The 20,928-nt window shown below is 40.9% G+C and overlaps 2 protein-coding genes across 6 annotated transcripts in view; one reads left to right on the forward strand and one right to left on the reverse strand.

The window, feature by feature from the left end:
• The window catches only part of LOC106084960 (protein furry), a 470,149-nt gene that overhangs the window by 301,458 nt on the left and 147,763 nt on the right, over nt 1–20,928 (forward strand). The gene's annotated exons all lie outside the window — the stretch shown is intronic.
• LOC106084961 (uncharacterized) overlaps nt 1–20,928 on the reverse strand; it is a 170,869-nt gene that overhangs the window by 88,043 nt on the left and 61,898 nt on the right. The window contains exon 2 of the mRNA XM_013248951.2: nt 16,781–17,883. Coding sequence (XP_013104405.1) covers nt 16,781–17,653 — 873 coding nt within the window. The 5' untranslated portion in view covers nt 17,654–17,883. The remainder of the gene's footprint in view (nt 1–16,780; nt 17,884–20,928) is intronic.

Genomic DNA, 20,928 nt, shown 5'->3' on the forward strand with positions numbered 1-20,928 from the left:
CATGATAAGTGGCACTCAATTGTGAGGGCTTTAGAAGTATGGTATCAACCAAACATTATATTATGGATTCATGATTCCTTATTTCAACTAACAGACGTACGGACGGACATGTCTAGATCGTCTTAGATCTTTACGGCGATCAAACGGAATGGCAAAATGAATATACCCCCATTCATACTATATATATACCCCCATTCATATACTACGGTCTTCATCAAAGGATGAGGTACCAAATTTACGGCAGAAAGCATGTTGAAATTCTCAAGCAAGCAAAACCAAGATTTGGTCGCGGAGAAACTGGAGGTCTTCCATAGGGAGGTCAAAACGGTGGGCCTTAGTGGTGGGCCTTGACAGAGTCTCCAGGGCAAGTTTGGCTAAGACTAAAGGCATGGGGTTTTATGCATTGTACATTGCTGTCTTTTTAAAGATTGGGATGACAAGGATAGGCAAAGATTCTCATTTCGAGACATCAGGCATTGCAGTGACAAGATATTCTTTACAATTCTATTGTAGTTCTAATATGCTCCCACCAAAATAAAAGCCTTGCTATGTCCCTGATACATTGTATCACTTTATTTGCCTTTCGACTCTCCGACGCCGCCACCCACATCGGAACGGCAACGTCCGGTGAGAAACGCGAAAAAGACAGGAAATGAGGTACTTAAAGGGTGCAATACGAACTCTCATCACATTTTGTTGGGTAGTACTGCTAAATTTTCCATGGACATTGCATTAAAGAAATTGAGATGCTTCTCTCATTTCAATGAGTGCAGTCCGATTGAAGTTTAAGCTCAATGAAATGGGGCCGGACGCGGTGTCAATATCCCTCACTAATGTAGCCGGCATAAGTAAGGGGAAAACCACCGCTGAATTTTAACCCAAGCATTTGGCGTCATATGCGGACATGGTAACCTCTGCGCCCATCGGATACCTAAGATGATAACTTGAGGCTGAGTACGAGACACTGCTGCCAGGGGCACAGTCTTGAATTGACGGAACTCTGGTATTGTTATCTTGAGGATCATGGTACATTGTGTCGACGAAAGTCAGTAGGCTTCGTTTTCGCCCACACTTTAGGTTAAGATCAATAAATTGAATAGTAGCTTTAAGTAAATCAACGTTTATAGCGAGAGTTGAGTTGGTCTAGTTTGCCGATTAACAAACTATAACATTTAGGTCAGTTTCCTCCTCAACGGCCGGTGAGCAGACATCAACACAACGCAATGACTTGTTGACATCGAAAGTTGGTTACAACTTTTTGGGACAAGTTGCAACGGCACAACACGGGTTTTGTTTTCGCCAAAATTATTTGCAACCGCAACTGCAATAACAAAAGCTGTTTACTGCTTAAAAGTGGTAAACAAATTGTTTTCGAGTTTGAGAAAAAAGAGTTGTTATTCAAAACAAGTACGTGGCGAAGCCCAGGGTGAGCGCATATAAAATTTAGTCGCAACGAATCTCCGAGACAGGGTGTGCCCATTCGTTGCCCAGAGCCTAGTGTTAACAGAGTGCCCTCTTGCATCTTAGCTTTGCGTGTGAACAGTGTCGTACATTAGGGTGTACCTCCTTGCCACCGCGCCCGAAACCCCACTTTGAACAACGGAGAGCTAGTGAACTCGAATACTGGCCTGTACTAGGGTGTGCCTATTAGCCACCAACTCGCGTGCTATTCGGTATAAAAGAGTGTGCCTCCTTGCCGCTCTCTTGCCCTATTTTATCAACGGAGCGCCCTTTCTTGCCTCCTCATGTCGTTATCTATTTAGCCCGAATAGTGCCGTGTGCTAGGGTGTGCCTCTAATCACGAACCCGTGTACTGAGCCGTATAAAAGGGTGTGCCTCCTTGCCACTATTTTGCCACCGCGTCCGACTCCCTACATTGATCAACGAATTGCCCTCTCACGCCTCCTTGTTCCGCAGCTAGTGAACCTAAACAGTGCCGTGTACTAGGGTGTGCCTCCTAGCCATCAACCCGCGTATTGTGCCATATAATAGGGTGTGCTTCCTTGGCGCTCTCTTGCCACCGCGCCCGAAACCCAACTTTAATTAACGGAGTACCCTCTCGCGCCTCCTCGTGTCGTCAACTAGTTAGCCCGAATAGTGCCATGTAGTAGGGTGTGCCTTCTAGCCACCAACCCGCATACTGAGCCGTATAACAGGGTGTGGCTCCTCGCCACTATCTTGCCCCCGCGACCGAAACCCCACCTTTTACCAGCGAAGTGTTCTCTCTCGCCTTCCCGTGCCGTTCCACTGTGGACCCGAGTAGTGTCATGTATTAGGATGTGCCCCTGACACGAAATCCCGTATCGTAGCGCATATTAGCGTGTGACTTCTTTCGTTTACCGTGCCCGAATATCTTGCTTCACAACGGTGTGACCTTCCTAGGAGGCACACACTAATAATGCCGTGTATAAGTGTGTACCTCCTAGCCATTAGTGCCTAACCGAGTATTGGGGTATGACTCGTGTCACCCACTGGCTGTCGAACCCCAGTGCCCAATCGTGTATTAAGGTGTGCCCGCTCCAAACCGACCCATCGAGCCCCTCAGTGACCGTGCCCCGTAAAACACCCCTTACCTTTTAGCTTTAAGACTCTGTCCAGCTAATAAAACTTATAAAACCAAATTCAAAAGGGTTTCACTCCCTCAGTCCCAGATCTAATAAATTTCTGTGAGGTAACTTGAGGTAATTTGACGTTACAACACGGCTGGATCAAAGATCTGTTGCCGACTGCCTGGGTATAATACGGTTCTGCAGGCGGAGATCGTGGGGTGCTGTGGTGTTAACGCGAGGATGTCGAATATGAACACCTTTACGGACATTAAACTGCCCATCGGAGCAATAACAGCTAAGACGGTAGGTAAGTTTGAAAAGGGGGTCAAAAATATGGTTTGAATATCTGTGACATTTCGAATGAAACTCAATTTTTTTCCTTAACATCTTACACTCAACATTTTGATTTTGTCACTACTACTGTAGCTAAATGCGACTAAAGTCTTCTTTATGTGCGAAACCTGACAATAAATTCCGCTCCATAAAAAAAATATTGGCTAAGAAGTGTTTACAATTTCTATGGCCGCATTCGTATTCATTTCTGTACGATTTCACATTCTCATATCTTGGTCAATAGTCTGCGTCATGGTTTCTTTTTATACCCTCCACCATAAGATGGGGGGTATACTAATATCGTCATTCTGTTTGTAACTACTCGAAATATTCGTCTGAGACCCCATAAAGTATATATATTCTCGATCGTCGCGACATTTTATGTCGATCTAGCCATGTTCGTCCGTCTGTCCGTCCGTCCGTCTGTCTGTCGAAAGCACGCTAATTTCCGAAGGAGTAAAGCTAGCCGCTTGAAATTTTGCACAAATACTTCTTATTAGTGTAGGTCGGTTGGTATTGTAAATGGGCCATATCGGTCCATGTTTTGATATAGCTGCCATATAAACCGATCTTGGGTTTTGACTTCTTGAGCGTCTAGAGTGCGCAATTCTTATCCGATTGGAAAGAAATTTTGCGCGACGTGTTTTGTTATGATATCCAACAACTGTGCTATGTATAGATCCAATCGGTTCATAACCTGATATAGCTGTCATATAAACCGATCTTGGGTCTTGACTTCTTGAGCCTCTAGAGTGCGCAATTTTTATCCGATTGGAATGAAATTTTGCACGACGTGTTTTGTTATGATATCCAACAACTGTGCCAAGTATAGTTCAAATCGGTCCATAACCTGATATAGCTGCCATATCAACCGATCTTGGGTCTTGACTTCTTGAGCCTCTAGAGTGCGCAATTCTTATCCGATTGGGATGAAATTTTGCACGACGTGTTTTGTTATGATATCCAACAACTGTGCCAAGTATGGTTCAAATCGGTCCATAACCTGATATAGCAGGCATATAAACCGATCTGGGATCTTGACTTCTTGAGCCTCTAGAGGTCGCAATTATTATCCGATTTGCCTGAAATTATGTACTACGGATCCTCTCATGACCATCAACATACGTGTTTATTATGATCTGATTCGGTCTATAGCCCGATACAGCTGCCATATAAATCGATCTCTCTATTTTACTTCTTGAGCCCCCAAAGGGCGCAACTCTTATTCGAATTGGCTGACATTTTACACAGGTCTCCAACATGTAATAATATAATAATAGCAGAGCAAATCTTTTCTTATATCCTTTTTTGCCTAAGAAGAGATGCCGGGAGAAGAACTCGACAAATGCGATCCATGGTGGAGGGTATGTAAGAATCGGCCCGGCCGAACTTAGCACGCTTTTACTTGTTAAGTCTGTAATCGTAAACATTTGTCAAAGCACTGATGAAGGACAAAGAAGGAGGACATTTGTGTGACATTGAAGGACATTAGTAACACGTACGTACTACATTGAAAGATGTCGTTGAGCGAATGATGGTGATTGCGATTTCACGACAACTTGCACTTCTGGGAATTGGGGATGGCAAATGCGTTTCACGATGGTTTGAGGGTCCTACCCATAGGTAAATAAAAAGTGCACAACATTTATTAGCCGTTAACATATTTTCATAGCCCTCCAGTTGAAGATTAAAAGGCAAGCAATGAGACAATTGGATTTATGTTTGCTGCTTTACAACGTGGCACACATATTCAATTTCACTGTTTACAATGTTGTCGACCATGTAAAAGCCTTGTTAAGTACTAAAATCCCAGCAAAATAAATTGGAAGTTCTTCCCAAAGAACAGCAAGTAACAAAGTTTTGTTCTATTCCTACATCTTGGCAAGTAATGTAGAATAACATTGTATATGCCAAGTTTAAACGCTTCTATGGCATATAAACTGAGGGAGTTTGGAATGAATTGAATTAATTGTATTTTAAAATCGACATATCCTGGGTTGAGTATGGTATGTTCCATACAACAATTTTGACTTTTTGATTTAGGTGCTTTAAAATGGTTTTAGGTTAGGTTTAATTGGCAGTCTCCCATCCGACTCACTTAGACGTTTTCGTCCATTGTCATTCCACAGGAACAGAAGAAAAAGGAAGATACCTTCCAGTTCCTACTGTTGAACCACCCAGATTGCTTTAAAAAGCCCAACAACTTGCTACTGTTCACTTCCGCTAAATCAGGCAGGTTCTCAAAGAAATGAGAATCTAAAGTGATTCTCATTTTGACTGCCAGTGCGGGACACTCACACAAAAGGTGTTCTATGGCCTCTTCTTCTTCGATGTCCTCACATCTTGTGCAAAGTAAATAGTTACTGGCAACCTTCAGTCTATTAGCATGTTTTCCGATTACACAGTGACCTGTCATGACGGCTACAATGAATGAGACGTCTGTTCTTGCCAGTGACAGCAAAGCGGTAGACCTCTTAAAGTCTAGATCAGGCCACATAGTTTTGGAATACTCACAGCTCCCTCTTTGTGACAATCTATGATTCGTTGTCTTTCGGGCCTGATCCTGAAAACTTAGCTTACATGTTGCTAGAGGCAAACTCACAGATTCCAGTATCCCTAGAATGTGTAAGGAAGTTCATAGTCTCGCAAGCGCGTCCGCCTTACATTTCCCTAGGATATCTCTTTTGCACGGCACCCAGAAGAGGAGAATTTTGTATTGTTCAGACATCTTGTTTAGAGATCGACGACAGTCGAGGGCGGTTCTTGTGTTCAGAAATACGTTCTCCAGGGATTTAATGGCAGCCCTGCTGACTGAGAATATTTGTATGCCAATCGTCGTTACGATATTATATGTTAGCTATTCCACCAGTCCCTTAATTGCAAGGACCTTCGCTTGATACACAGTGCAGTGATGGGGTAACCTTTTCGATATGAACAGTTCTAGATCTTTAGAGTACGCCCCAAAGCCTTCCTGGTCGTCTATTTTAAAACCATCTGCACAGAAGTCTATGTAACTTTTTTTTTTTACCAGGGAGAACAGTACTTTTTATTAAAAAGCGGCCCAGGCAACGTGTAATCGACGCTGCTTGGAACATCGGACTTTGTAGCAAGTATAACACAGTGTCCAATGAGAAAGCTCCCTTAGCCTCACGGCAGTGGTCGCAGCAATTTGTCTAGCCACAATGTCCAGAGGCATAAGATGTAGCATGAAATTCAATGCATCAGATGATGTTGTCCTCAGTGCGGTTGTGATGTTGAGTATTGAACAGTAGGTGGACTTTCGAAGCGCCGTCCACCAGATCATATAGCATTATGAGTCTCACAACTTCAGTATATAGCCATCGCTGGCTACACGTGGTTTAAACCCCCCCAACTTTAGCCAATGACTGTCTTGCAGGTGTTAAGGGCAAGTTGCCTTCTTGCCCTTTCTAAAATGTTGGATTTGAAGTTCAATTTCCTGTCCAGAAATACAACTTGGTATTTTGTACTTTCTGTAAATGAAACCTTCTCTCCTTCCAAGGAGAAAAGAAAGAAAAGAACTTCTTCTGTCTTGCATGGATTTACACCTAGAACACATTCGTTAGCCCACTTCACTGTTGCACGTAGAGCTTCCTGAAGTATATCTCTTAGAGTGCTGGGAAACTTTCAACCTAACCGCAATTCAGGCTCTGTGTCGTCCATTCCCCGTGCCCTTGAGTGGTTTAAATCCCGGAATTCTTCGTTCACATACCCATGGTTCCTGGATGAGAGCCACGTCAAATCCCTCGCCCATCAGATGGACCTTTAGTATCGGCGAAACGGCCTTACAATGGTGGAGATTTATCTGCAGTAACCGGACCATAGTCAGGGTTCAGAACTTCCACCACTATTCCGTTAGCCTCGTTTTCTGATTCCGCCAGGAGTTCTTCCTCACAAAATTCGTTAGATCTTGCCATGATAAGCTTTTGTGCGAATCGAGGGGCAGGTGAGAAAGCAGTAGAACCACTCTTCTTCAGGACACGGGACACTTGCTTTGTGGACGATTTCTCCTTAGATGCTTCACTAGCTGCTGCTGTCGAAGTAGTTTTTGAGTTCCGTCCTTCCCCGCTGGCGTACACTATGAGCCCAGTCCAACTGGATGACTCATCCAAACAGAGCTTGTCGGGTCCCGTTTCGATGCCTTCGATTGTGGAGGGGAAAATCTTTGAAGAAGTACGGTCCAATGATGCCACCAGCCCATAAACCGGACCAAACTGTGACTTTTTTTGGGTGCATTGGTAGCTCTTGCAATGTTTTTGGCTCAGCTTCACTCCAAAATCGACATTTCTGCTTAATTACGTACCCATAAACCCATATGCTAAGGAACAGGTGGATAAATTGTGTGTCCCATGACATAACTATAAGGCAGAAAGTGGCACAAGGCACGCCACAGGGGGGATTTGATCGCCACTCCTTTGGGTAACCACCACAAATGACCTATTACAATATCAAACTCAATGATAAGGGGCCCCCTTTTTTATAGCCGAGTCCGAAAGTCGTGCCGCAGTGCGACATCTCTTTGGAGAGAAGTTTTACATGGCATAGTACGTCACAAATGTTGCCAGGATTCGAACCCAGGCGTTCGCGTCATAGACGGGCATGCTAACCTCTGCGCTAAGGTGGATCATACCATCGCGGTATAATCGAAGCGACGATAGGAATCCTGGAAGGAAGGGAAGAGGTTTCCGATCGGATACCTGAGATGAATCTTGAGGTGGAGTGCGACGCACTGCTGCCAGTGGCATAGTCTTGGATTGACGAAATCCTAGTATTGCCGTCTTGAAGATCAAAGCTAGAGGACAGAGTGGGCCTGGGGGTCTACATTGAGAACCCAGAGACTAAGATCGGTTTTACACTGGCTGGCCATTAAACGGTCCTGCAGGCGGAGATCCGGGCGATCATAGAATGTGTGAGGTGGTGTGGTGCCAACGCGAGGACGTCGAGTGTGAACATCTTTACGGACAGTAAAATTGCCATAAGGCAATAACAGTAGGGCAGTGCAAGAAGGAGAGCTGGCAAACTATCGATATTTTCGATAGTTGTAATAATAAATATCGATAGTATCGATACTATCTTAATTTCCCATTGCCTATATTTCAAACGTACATGAGAAGTAAAAATCAGCAGACCGATTTATATAGAAGCAATATTAATCAACCGATCAAAAAAAAAAAACATGGTTAATAAAGTCAGTTGCCTAATCGAATGAAAATTGTGCCCTGTATCGGCGCAATGTATCTTAAAGGCTATATTTAGTGTCGGATTGCTGATTTTTGATTAATTTTGCAAAAAATTTAGCTTTTGCCATAGTATCCATCGGAAAAATATCAATCGATATTCAGTCAAAAAATTAAATATCGATAGTACCATCGATATTTTACCAGCTCTAGTAATAAGGAGATTAACGCCTTCTCTGAGGATGGCAAAATCCGCATCGTTTGGTTGCCGGGCCATAACGAAGTAACGGGGAATGAAAGGGCAGACAATTTGGCGGAAAGGGCCAGAGGACTGCCGTCAATAAACTTGGTTAACCCGAAGCCTTTCGGGTCGACGTAGTCCGGGTTAAGGGCGTGGGTGACGAATGCGCATGCAACCCTGTGGAACAGCGAAACGGTCGGTAGGACGGCGAGGGGATCCAGATTGTCCATAATGGCATGGGGTGAATAAACATTCGCACCCTCTTTTTAACCTATCCTACGTATCTATTGAGCCAAAAATGAGCTTCGTCGCTCAATGAAAGAAGCAGGTAATGAACTTTCATAACAGAGAGAGCATTTTGATAATAAAATTCGATAATTTGCAAGCGTTGTTCGTTTGTAAGAGTATTCATGGTTAAATTCTAAACCAAACTGAATATGTTTGATGGTGAAGCAAAACACGAAACGTGAGCGAGAGCTGTTTAAGCTAGTGTTGCCAAATAAATAATAGCTAAGAAATCACCCTTTATGTAATAAGCAAGTATGATATTACATTTTGAAAATGCTCAACGTTAAAAATTTCAATTGTTAAATGTGGCAGGGCCTGCAACATCATACATCATCAATGCTTCACTTATAAAGCATTTGTGAAAAAATTTTGGTTAGATTTCTCCTTATATAGGTACCCGATTTTAGGCAAAGTTTGTCAGAAACGTTGAAAATGCCTGCTCAAACATTATAAAGCTCCAAAGGAATGTTGGCATGATTGATGGAATAGTAAGCCAACAGATTGGGCAAACGCCAAACACATTCAAACTTGAGTTTTAAAATGGCCAAAAGTTTGCTTTAAATTTTAAATATTGAAAAGTTTATGACTTTTTCCTTTGCACTGCCATTAAAAGGAATTCAGTGAAATGTCAGCTGCATGTTACAGTTAGCTGTTGTTGTATGTTATAGTTGGCATGTATCTCCTTATTGCCTACTGAGCTGCGAAATGCGCATGTGATATTTCTATACCATGTCATTTTTAAGATTAAACTGACTTTTATCTGTTTCCACGAAATCCTCTTTAGTGATATGCGACAATTCCACAAATATTTGCTTCAAAATGCTGCATTGACAAGTACGTATGCACCAAAGTACTCAAAAGTCACAAGAGATTATGAAAAAATTTTAACGGTGAATTCTAACACCCCGTGTTAATTCTAGTTGTATGTTATACCCTCCTCCAGGGGAAATATATTAACACATGTGCTGAAAAGTTCCTACGATTTACTCGATTCATCACCATAGTTTCCTGGGAGACAATACAATCACTCCAGCGTTTCTCTTAGATTTCAATACCTTTTTGTGTAGAGCGATTTAGCTTAGTTCTCAAAATAGGCTGCAGTGTTAGTAGTCACCGCGCTATTGGAAACAAATCTTTTTCCTAGTAGCATTTTTATTTTCAAGTTTGCAATCGCTGTTTAATGAATACGGGGCGTGCGAAGGCCATTCCAAACGTACTACTTGTTGTTTAGCCATGGTGATAAGCGACTTGTGACGCTGTGCATTGAATTGATGAAAGAACACCTTTTTCTTATGAATTTTGGGCCGTTTCGTAGCAATTCCTTCTTTCAAACGGATCAACAACGCAATGCAGTATTCACTATTGACGGTCATACTTTTCAAGGTAGTACGATGAATAAAATTTCGTGTGTATCCCAAAAATACGAATGTCTTTGCCAACTAACTGTTGAGCTTTTGGTGGTTGCTGCAGTGATTCTCCAGCTGCATTCCACTCTGATGAACCTAACATCATCGCATCGTTATGCTAAATCGTTAAAGGTATATAACCTACAACCCACACAAATCGTTGATGATATTTCCATATAATTGTCATACATGTCATTTTAAGCGACATTGTGAATGAACATGTCATTGTGCCTCATGGGAATTCAAGTGACAGGTCTGTTACGACGTCTGAATTTGGGAGTATGATTCGTACTCTATTATCCAAGTCTCCTGTGGTGATTTCCAATTGCCATTTTATTTCCTTTAAAGATCAAAAAAAAAAAAACTAATTTGAAGCTGCGTTAGGTTTTGGCAATAGCGATGTTAATTTTTTAGCATATAAAACAGAGGTCGCGGATCAATAATACACATTTCAAAACATTCAAACAATATCTGCTTTTATGACAGCAATCAGTTGTTTTCGATTCGAACTATATTAATAGTTTCGTTCACGACTATGCTTAATATTCTGTGTACGCCGTTATTTTGGTGTAGGTACCTATGGAAATTGCTGGATTCTACACATTTTTGCACTCTCTGCAGACAAAATCATAACATTTTACAGTTACATTTTTTTTGATAATCAAACACAAAATTTACATATCGAAAAAATTCTAATTGTCCCGATTGTCCTTCGTGTCCGTTAAAGGTGTTTTAAAGCGGATCCAGATACTTGTCCCCAAATTCGAATTTGAGATTCGTATATTACATTCATAGTACTTTTATTTAAGTCCTACACTGTCCCGGTCATTCCGCATGAACGTTTGGGGGACATTTGGAGTATCTCAGACACTTGTGCCCTAATATTTCTACTTTGACTTCAAAAACCTTTCATTTAATTTCCTTATTGTTCCGGTTGACCTTCATTTTAGTTTTGGGTTTTTTCTGAGTCGGGCGGCTGCCCAGACACTTGATGTCTCAAATTAATATCATATATATAAGTCCCATATTATAGTAGTGTCTCGTCACACTACTATCAACATCCCAACCCAAATATTGCCAGGCCAGTGTCGGGAAAAGTGTTATTTCTGCAACTAAACTGCAACGGTCTCCGTTGAAAGAGATCGATGAGATTGTGGATTCCATGAGTCGAAAAGATATATTGGTAGCTGCGATCCAGGAGACAAAGCTGACCAACACCTGCAGCTTACACAGTTGTCACGGATACAATGTGCTACGTAAGGATCGCTCAATGAATGGAGGTGGGGAATGGCCTTCGTGATACACCCTTCCGTGCAATATAGACCCATCTCGCCTTCGCATGACGCTAGTGACCCCTAAATGGAGTGCATGGGGATAGCAGTCAGGTCCGGTACTGTCGATATAGAGTTATACAACTTGTACATACTGCCGGTTGGTAGTTGTGTCCCCGTTAATGGCCAAGCTTACAACCCCGACATAAGTGGGTTGCTATCTGACCATAATCGTCTGGTTCTTGGGGAGTTTAATGCGCATCACCCTTCATTGCATTCTCCTCTAGGTAACGGCAGAGCAGATTGAAAGCTCCATATTTTGCACGGTGAATGCGGATGCCCCCACTAGTATATCAAGGAGATGTAGCAGCTGGCCAGACATTTCCATTGCATGATCTCCTGAATGACTTATCCTGGCAAGCCGTCATCTCTTTGGGGTCAGACCACCTTCCCATAATTCTCATCATTGACCGACCACCCGACATAACTTCTGAGCGTCATACGATTATCAGTGAAGTAGGCACCGGTTTAGGCAAGCTGTGGTCTACTGTTAAGTCACTCGCGAACCTCGGTAGACGGGATGACAGGACCTCAGCCACTTTTGGCGACATAACCGTGACTGATTCGAAGAGATGCGCCAAGTTGTTCAAACGTCAATTTATTTAGCATCCCGAGAGTGACAGAGCAGGGAGGGGAGTCATTCGCCGTATCCGTGGCCTCTAAGCCGATTTACAGCCATCACAATTTACCGTGGGCGAAGTTACGAATGTCATCCGTGGCGCCAAATCATCCAAGGCGTTGGACCCCGACGGCATCTCTATACCGAAGCAGAAGAATCTGGATTTACCTGGAGTTGAGTACCTTACTACTGCCCTCATGCTACTGCTTTACATGCCATCACCGCACACATTTGCCGTGGCTTCAATCAGCCCAGGCCATGTGATAGGACGGTCCTCGTGGCACTGTACCTATCGAAGGCGTTCGACACGGTCAGCCATACCAAATTATTTGAGAACATCGGCAATACATTCCTCCAGCCAGGTCTGAAACGCTGGGTCGTGAATTATCTGTGTGGTCGCCAGTCATTTGTGGAATTAAGGAATAAGAAGTCGAAGCACCGTTAAGTGAAACAGGGAGTTCGCCAACCTATCCTCCATTCCTACCCCTCCAGACGGTATAGAGATCGTATCATATGCGGACGATTGTATTTACCATCATGGCATCAAGCAGGACTAAACAACATTCGTGCAGACACGGTAGCAGATGCGGTAAATGGCTACCGGGTGAATGAATTTATTTTTTTTTTAAATTCGGTCCAAGTACCTAGGGAGCCGTTCCAAGCCAAAACCGCCTCAAAAGGACCGCCAACAATTAAATTGAACCAATTGGGACATTATGGGATTCAAATGAAAGGTTTCTGGGAGTAGAATACGAATATGGTGTTAAAAATTGCATCCAAACACCTAGGGCTTCGCCCCAAGATTACCGCCCAAATTAAAAAGTGGACCGATTGGGACAATATAGGACTCAAATGAGAGGTATTGGGGAATAGCATTTTAGAGTGCACAGTAAGCCGATTACTGGCTTAGGTATTAATCCATAATAGCATGGGGCTGATTAATATCCGCACCCTCTTTTCAACCTAACCTAACCTGAGTTAACCAAGTGGCCCGTCTCAAAACCAAAACCGTCTCAAGTGAACATATTAGACGATCATGATAAAATGGCAGTAGTTATGGCATAACAGGTATTTGGGAGTAGATTATGAATATAGTATTAACAAGTAAAAGCGTGCTAAGTTCGGCTGGGCCGAATCTTGGGAACCCACCATGGATTCTGTTAAAATATGGGAGCTATATCAGGTTATAGATCGATTTAGATTGTACTTGGCACAGATGTTGGAAGTCATAACATAACACTATGTGCAAAAGTTCAGCCAACTTGGACAAAAATTGAAGCTTCCAGGGGCTCAGGAAATTAAGTCGGGAGATCGGTTTATATGGGAGCCATATCAGGTTATGGACCAATGTTATTGGAAGTCATAACAGAACACCGCATGCAAAGTTTCAGCCAAATCGGATAAAAATTGAGGCTTCCAGGGACTGAAGAAGACAAATCGGGAGATCGGTTTACATGGGAGCTGAACCGATATGGCCCATTTGCAATACCCAACAACCTACATCAATATTAGGTATATGTGCAAAATTTCAAGCGGCTAGCTTTAAATTTTCTGGCTGGTTCGACTCAAATTGTCGAGACGATCAAAAATATATATATACTTTATGGGGTCCTTGATCAATATTTCGGGGTGTTAAAAACGGAATGACTAGATTAGTATACCCCCATTCTATGGTGGTGGCTACAAAAATGAGGTTCAAGTGGTAAGAAGTTGTCTGCACCTAAAAACACCTCCCAAAATGTGAATATTTGTCAATCATGGCGATATGGGGTTCAATAAATATTTGGTAGTAGACAAACAAATCATACAAAGGAGATACATATGGTAGTAAATAAAAAACTTACTTTTCGCACAATGCTAATGAAGACGAAGCAGAGTGGTCCGGGTATAGCTAGTCTATTATATAAAAATTAAAGTGTTGCGCTTTATTTGTTTGATTGTTCCGAATAGACTCCAAAACGGCTGAATCGATTTTCATGAAAGTTTCACAGATCGTAGAGTTTAGCCCCCTGGTGAAAATAGGAACTTTGTTTTGTGATTTCCGCGAGAGGGGTGAACCCTCGCCCTAACCACAATTTTCAAAAACGCCAGATTTCGAAGATGGGTGCATCGATTTAAGTGACCATTTTTATGGTAACCCATAAACACAAAATAGGTATACATCTTTAAGGTCAAATAATCGGGGGGGACGGCCTGCTCCTAAGACCACCCAAACGGATAAGTTCACCGATTGGGACAATATGGATATCAATGAAAGTTAGTTAAGAGTAGAGTAGGAATTTGGTATAACCACTCCACCTCACGTATCGGGGGCCCGACCCAACCCCATAAACTCCCCAACAATTACATATTTACCGATTGGACCAATATGGGTATCGAATGAAAGGTAATTGGAAGTTGAATACGAAACTTATAAAATCATCCCCAAACGGACATTTAGGCCGATCGGGACAGTATCGGATTCAAACAAAATGTAATTGAGAGTAGAATACGAAACTTTTATGGAAATTTGGCATCTATTCCCAGGTGGGTCGACCCAATCCAATATTACCCAAACCAAATGGACATGTACACCGAACAGGAGTAGAATACAAAAATTATAAACAGATTTGGATCAATTTCCGGGGGTCGCCCCACCCCAAAATTAAGCCCCAAATGGACATGTATACCCAACGGGACAATATGGTATTTTAATAAAAGTTATTTGAGAGCTAAACACGAACATAAATAATTTTAAAATTAGGACCACAAACACTTATGGGCGTAGCATAGCTCAACGAGCCAGTTAGTAGCTTCTATATATTTGAAAAAGTCATTCAAAGAACTTGTCACAGGCGATCCATGATGGAGGGTAAGATACGGCCTGGCTGAACTAAACGCGCTTTTACTAGTTATAGCCTCCACCATAGGATGGGGGGTTAGTATACCCATCTTTATTCCATTTGTAACTCATCGAAATGTTAGTCTGAGATTTAACAAAGTATGTATAGTCATGATCGTCTTGACGTTCTAAGTCGATTTAGCCATGTCCGTCCGTCTGTCAAAAGCACACTTCCGAAGAAGTAAAGCTTGGCGCTTGAAATTTTGCATAAATACTTCTTATTATTGCAGGTCGATTGGGATTGTAAATGGGCCAAATCGGTCCACATTTTGCTATAGCTGCCATATAAACCGATCTCGGATATTAATTTCTTAAGCCTCTATAGGGCGCAATCTTTATTCGATTTGGCTGAAATCTTGCACGTTGCATTTTCTTATGACTTCCAATAGCTGTGCTAGGTATGGCTGAAATTGGTTCATAATCTGATGTAGCTGTCATATAAACCGATGTCGGGTCTGGACTTCTTAAGCCTTTACAATGCGCAATTCTCATCCAATGTGGCTGAAATTTTGCACGAGTTGTTTTGTTATGACTTTCAACAACTGTGATAACCTGATATAGCTGCCATATAAGCCGATCTGAGATCTTGACTTCTTGAGTACGCTCTAGAGTACGCAATAATTATCCGATTTAGATGCAATTTTGCATCAAGTGTTTTGTTTCGTCTTCCAACAACCATGGCAAGTATGGTTTAAATTGGTTTTTTTAACCTAATATAGCTCCCATATAAACATATCTCACGGTTCTTATCCGATTTGGCGGAATGACTTCCACTATGGTTTAAATGACTTCCCCTGTGGTCTCAATGACTTCCACTCTAGTCTCCAACATACAAACCAAGTATGGCCTGAATTGGTCTATAACCTTTGACAGCATGCCAAATTTTATTCGTTATCCTTTGTTTGCCTATAAAGAGATACCGGGCAAGGAACTTGTCACAGGTGATCCATGATGGAGGGTATGCAATATTTGGGCGGCACGCTTTTGCTAGTTTTTTTTTTTATACCCACCATCATAAGATAAGGGTATACTAATCTAGTCATTCTTTTTGTAACACCTCAAAATATTGATCTGCGAACCCATAAAGTAAATATATACTGCATCGTCTCGACATTCTTAGTCGATCTACCCATGTCCGCCCGTCTGTCCGTCCATCCGTCTTTCGAAAATGACGATAGCGGTCGAACGCGTAAAGCTAGCTGCCTGAAAGTTTGCACAGATACTTATTATTGGTGTAGGTCATGGGGGTTTGCAAATGGGCCATATCGGTTCAGATTTGGATATAGCTCCCGTATAAACCGATCTCCCGATTTGACTTCTTGAGAGCCTCGAAGCCACAATTTTCATCCGGTTTTCCCGAAACTTTGCATGCGGTGTTCTATTATGACTTCCCACAGCTGTGTTAAGTACGGTCCAAATCGGTCTATAACCTGATATAGCTCGCATATAAACCGATCTATAGATTTGACTTCTTGAGCCCCTGGAAGCCACCATTTTTGTCCGATTTAGCTAAAATTTTGCACATAGTGTTTTGTTGTGGCTTCAAAATATAGTTTCCATTTAAACCGGTCTCTCGATCATCCTTCTTCGGTTCTCAGATGCTTTCATTTTGCTGCTTTGACAGAAGTTTGGTATGTAGAATAAAATTATGCCCTTCAACTAAATTTATTTTGTATAAATTTTTAGCAGAGTCCGTGGTGGTGGGTTCCAAAGATTCGGCCGGAAGCAACTTATTTTTGCTTATGTCGTCAATGGCAATGCAATATCGTTGTTGTGCATTTTTGTTTAGTTTGCACTGTTTTCCTAAAATTGCTTTTGCCTAGAAAATTTTTCCCATCTGCTCCCTGAAGTGTGTATGTGTGGGTGTGGGTGTGTGTATGTGTTATGGCAAATATTTGCATATGAAAAACAACTACGTTACTATGGCTCATACATACCTTATATTCATTTTTAATATCACATATGGTCATCTCCAATTTGGATGAGTACACCGGTGTCGAGTATATCCAGAAAGGGGCGCAATGCAGGCAACCCAATAGGGTCAAACCCAAGAGCACCATTTTGGCCCTACGCACTGTACACATGGTCTGGCGTTTCAGTGGATACATGACTGCAATAAAACGTTCCACGGTAAAGGCCACCACAAACCACACGGAGCAAAAGCAGGCCAGGCTGCTGAAAAAGGTGAAAAATTGACAGAAGTACTCGCGATTATAGATGTGTACATCGACAAAGTTCAGCCATTGGGCAAAGAGGCCAAACAGAAAGCAGGTATCGCTCACTGCCAATGCAGCCAGGTAGAAACTGGAGGACAGCTTGCGCAGTTTTGTGCGAAAAAATACGAATACAGAAAGGATATTTCCCAAGGAGCCAGTGCCCACAATAATGGGCACATAGTAAAAATACAAAACTCCTCCTATGTATTCGATGGTGCGCAGCATATCATTTTCCTCGTCCTGCAAGATAGTGCTGTTGCCAGTGCCATTGTTGGCTGAAGAGGTGTCATTTAGCATGACTTTGACAGCATCCTCCTGGGCTGAGGTTTCCAAAATTGCACGACTTGCGTTGGTTGCTTCCTGTAGAGCATATGTCTCCGTCCAATCCTCAAGGCCCGAGGGCCATGCAACCATGGCTCTTGGATCGATGGTGGGGTTCATAACAGAGTAGGGTATTTTACTACTAGCGACTTGTGATTGCTTCTCCTCCTTATCCACTCTTCCATGAGATGACATGTTCAACTCTTGACTTTCCATTGGCTTGCTAGCAAATTTTTTTGAGTGACTTGCATTCAATTCATGGATGTGGTTCATTATGGATGCTGCATTTTTGTTTGTTTTTTTTTCCAAGTTATTTATGCCCAGCTAACTATTACTTGTTGTGCTCGCAAATGACAATGTCTTGGCGGTTTATAATTGTTGCATTAAAAATTAAGTTTTAGCGCAATTTTCCTTTCAACTAATTATTGAACTTGCGGCACGGTACTTGGTACAAGTTTTCGTCTTATTATCCGGACGCCATTCATTGCATTGTGAGTAGCTTCCTGAAATAAAAAATGTTAAACAAATTTTTAATAATGTTAATTGTGTCTAACGTCTAATGCAGATTTTTTTCTTCATTCTGCCAATGAATGAAAGTGCTAGCTAAGTACTATTAAAGAGAAAAGTTTTAAGGACTTAAAGCTTTGATTTCGACGTTGCACAGTGGGCCAAATGGCAAAAAAATTGGAAATAAGTCTACAACTTTTTATCTGTTGATTTTAGCCATACAAAATGTTCTAGACATTTGTAGAGGAGGACATAGGCTTTCAGAAAAGTGCTGTTGTTGGTCCATATCTTTAATACAGGGTGAGCTACAGGGTGTCAAAGTTGACCACTTTTGACTTCTCCAAGCTTCTGGGGGCCATAACTTTTGATCTACTCAACCGATTTACATGATTTAGGACTCTAGAGAAAGAGCTTGACAAGATCTAAAAAACTTATGCATAAAGTACCATGCCATCGTGTACTGTTAAGGAGTTATGAATTGTTTAATTTTAAAATATGAAAATTTGGCCTTGGTTTTTTTCAGTGTTTTTTAAATAACTCCGTCAATTTTAAAGCTATAAACTTCATACTTCACACAAATTATGCCAGCATATGTGTGCATAAAATACAAAAGGAATCACGTGAATATCTTTGGCGGTTTAAAAATGGCATCGTTTTCAATATGAAAAATATTTTTTTTGTCAAAAAATTGCAAAATTTTTCAAAAAAGATACTCCCATTTCCTTTAAGTTTTCGCAAACTTTGGCCATCAAAGCATTATCATTTCTTTCCATTTTCACAAAGTCGAGGTATTAAGAAAAGTTTTAAGTGCTAATTTGGCTAATTTCGATATCAAACAACACCGTTATCTTAAGACCAAAATGGCCAATTTTTTTACTAAACTTCAAAAGTTTCTCACTGGAAAAAAAGTTCCACGGGGATTTTTTCGCTTTTTTTGAACTTAAATGAAAGCTTAAAATGTTCCCAACATTTTAAGGTATGTCTCGCCATATCCTAGCCATAAATGAGATCGTAGCGATCAAAATACTGAAAAAAGTCAATTTTCAAGTAGTGCTATATTCATTGCTAAAAAACAAGTATTACGTCACATTTTATTGCAAAGATGTTAAATAAACTTTTATTTGGTAACACTTCTTCTACAAAACACAAAAAGAATCATGGAAATATCTCTATTCTATTCCATTTTATGGAACCGGCAATAAAAAAGTCAATTTTTCAAAAAAGTCGAATTTCCCAAATTTTGTTTTTGTTGTCCTAATTGCACATGACACACTATAGCCATATTTACGCAACATACCTTATCGTAAAGGAAATTTTCATACCTTTCCAACAATGTATAAAACATTTCTCAACTCGGATTCTATCTACTCTAAAATTCATTTACACTTCATTAAACTCTATATAAAAATGTCTATTTGTGAAATGGAACCTTATATGGGGCCTACACTAAAACATTGATAGATTTGCCCAGGGTTTACAATACAAATGTGTTAGAATAAAAAAAGGTCTCCTGCCAAAGTTTAAAAAAATTGGAATAAAAATATGTGTTTTAGAGCGAAAACACTTCGCATCGGCGTGCGTTTGTATAGTACCTACATCTATTTTTAATGTAAGCTGATGATTTTTGAATAAAAAGTAACCTAGAAATATACCTGCATATATATATATATTTGTGTTAAGATTTGATGCAGACAAATGTTACCTGTTTCGCTATGTCGAATTCCCAGGAAATCCACCGTATCAATGAATGTGAAAAAACCTACCCATAAAAAATTCATTGTCATTTTTTTTAACCAAATTCGAGTCCAGGTAAATAATTATAGAAGAGTAAGTAAAAAGAGGCACTTTGGACCCCTTTTTACGATTGCGTCTGATACCTGAAATGGGTCATTAATTGTGAATATATTGCATAAATATTTGAACAAAATCCAAATTTTCTTCATTATATTTTGTAGAGGCGTAAAGGACATTTATAAGTTATGGAAGTCATACTGAAGTATTCCACTCTTTCGAAAATTGTATGGGACATCAAAAATGATTCCAAATCATACACGGAGTCATTTAAGGAACTTGTTTACACTTTGGACCACATATATGGAATAAGGCTAAATAAAGACGCTTTAGACAAACTTGAAAAATTCTACAAATCATTTGAGAGAAGGTTGCCAGAATGTTCATTCGCAAAAATCAAGTTTTTCAAAATGTATGAGAAGTGGCTGAAATCGGATCTACTTATTGAAATTAAACCGCTGATTCCCGGCCGGCCTAGCAAAGCATACGACGAAGTTACGGAGAAAACCAAAAAGAAAAAACAAGAGGAACTATTGGCGGCACATCCGCCAAATTTAATAAAAGATACGTTCAAAACAGCATTGTTAAAAACACAACCAAAAAATGTTGGACGAATTGTCGATGTTTTACCATTAGCATCTCCGAAAAGGGTAAAGAGAATGGTAGAAAGTATTCCAACTCCAAAATCGACTACAGAATTCACGGAGGAAGATGCACTGGCCCTGATTTTGAACCTAGGCCTCTCAAGAAACAAATACTCAACAATGAGGAAGGCTCTTCGTGAAAAAGGATGGGGTTGTTTACCCTCAAAACATAAATTGTACAACACCAGGACGAAAATGGTGCCATCAAATATATACGTGGACGAATTAAAAGCAAGAGTGAAACTTGCTGATCTTGTTGAAAATACAGCTGTTAGAATTATTTCTAATTTTACTGAAGAACAGTTGAACACATGTAATAATTCCGAAGTGGTTTTGATCAGCAAATGGGGTTGTGATGGATCATCTGGATTTTCCGAATATAAGCAACAAACAGAAATAGATACCAACTTCGCATCAATTTTCATGGCATCATTAGTACCATTGAGAATGAGATTGTACAAGGACCAATCTTCATCATCGAAAGAAAATGCATTTCAAGATATATGGATAAATAGAACACCTGGGTCAAAATATTTATGTCGCCCAATTCGGTTTGAGTATACAAAGGAAGACCGGAACACAACACGATCTTTGGTGAACGAAATA

The sequence above is a fragment of the Stomoxys calcitrans genome, chromosome 1 (assembly GCF_963082655.1).
Source record: "Stomoxys calcitrans chromosome 1, idStoCalc2.1, whole genome shotgun sequence".
NCBI classification, from domain to species: domain Eukaryota; kingdom Metazoa; phylum Arthropoda; class Insecta; order Diptera; family Muscidae; genus Stomoxys; species Stomoxys calcitrans.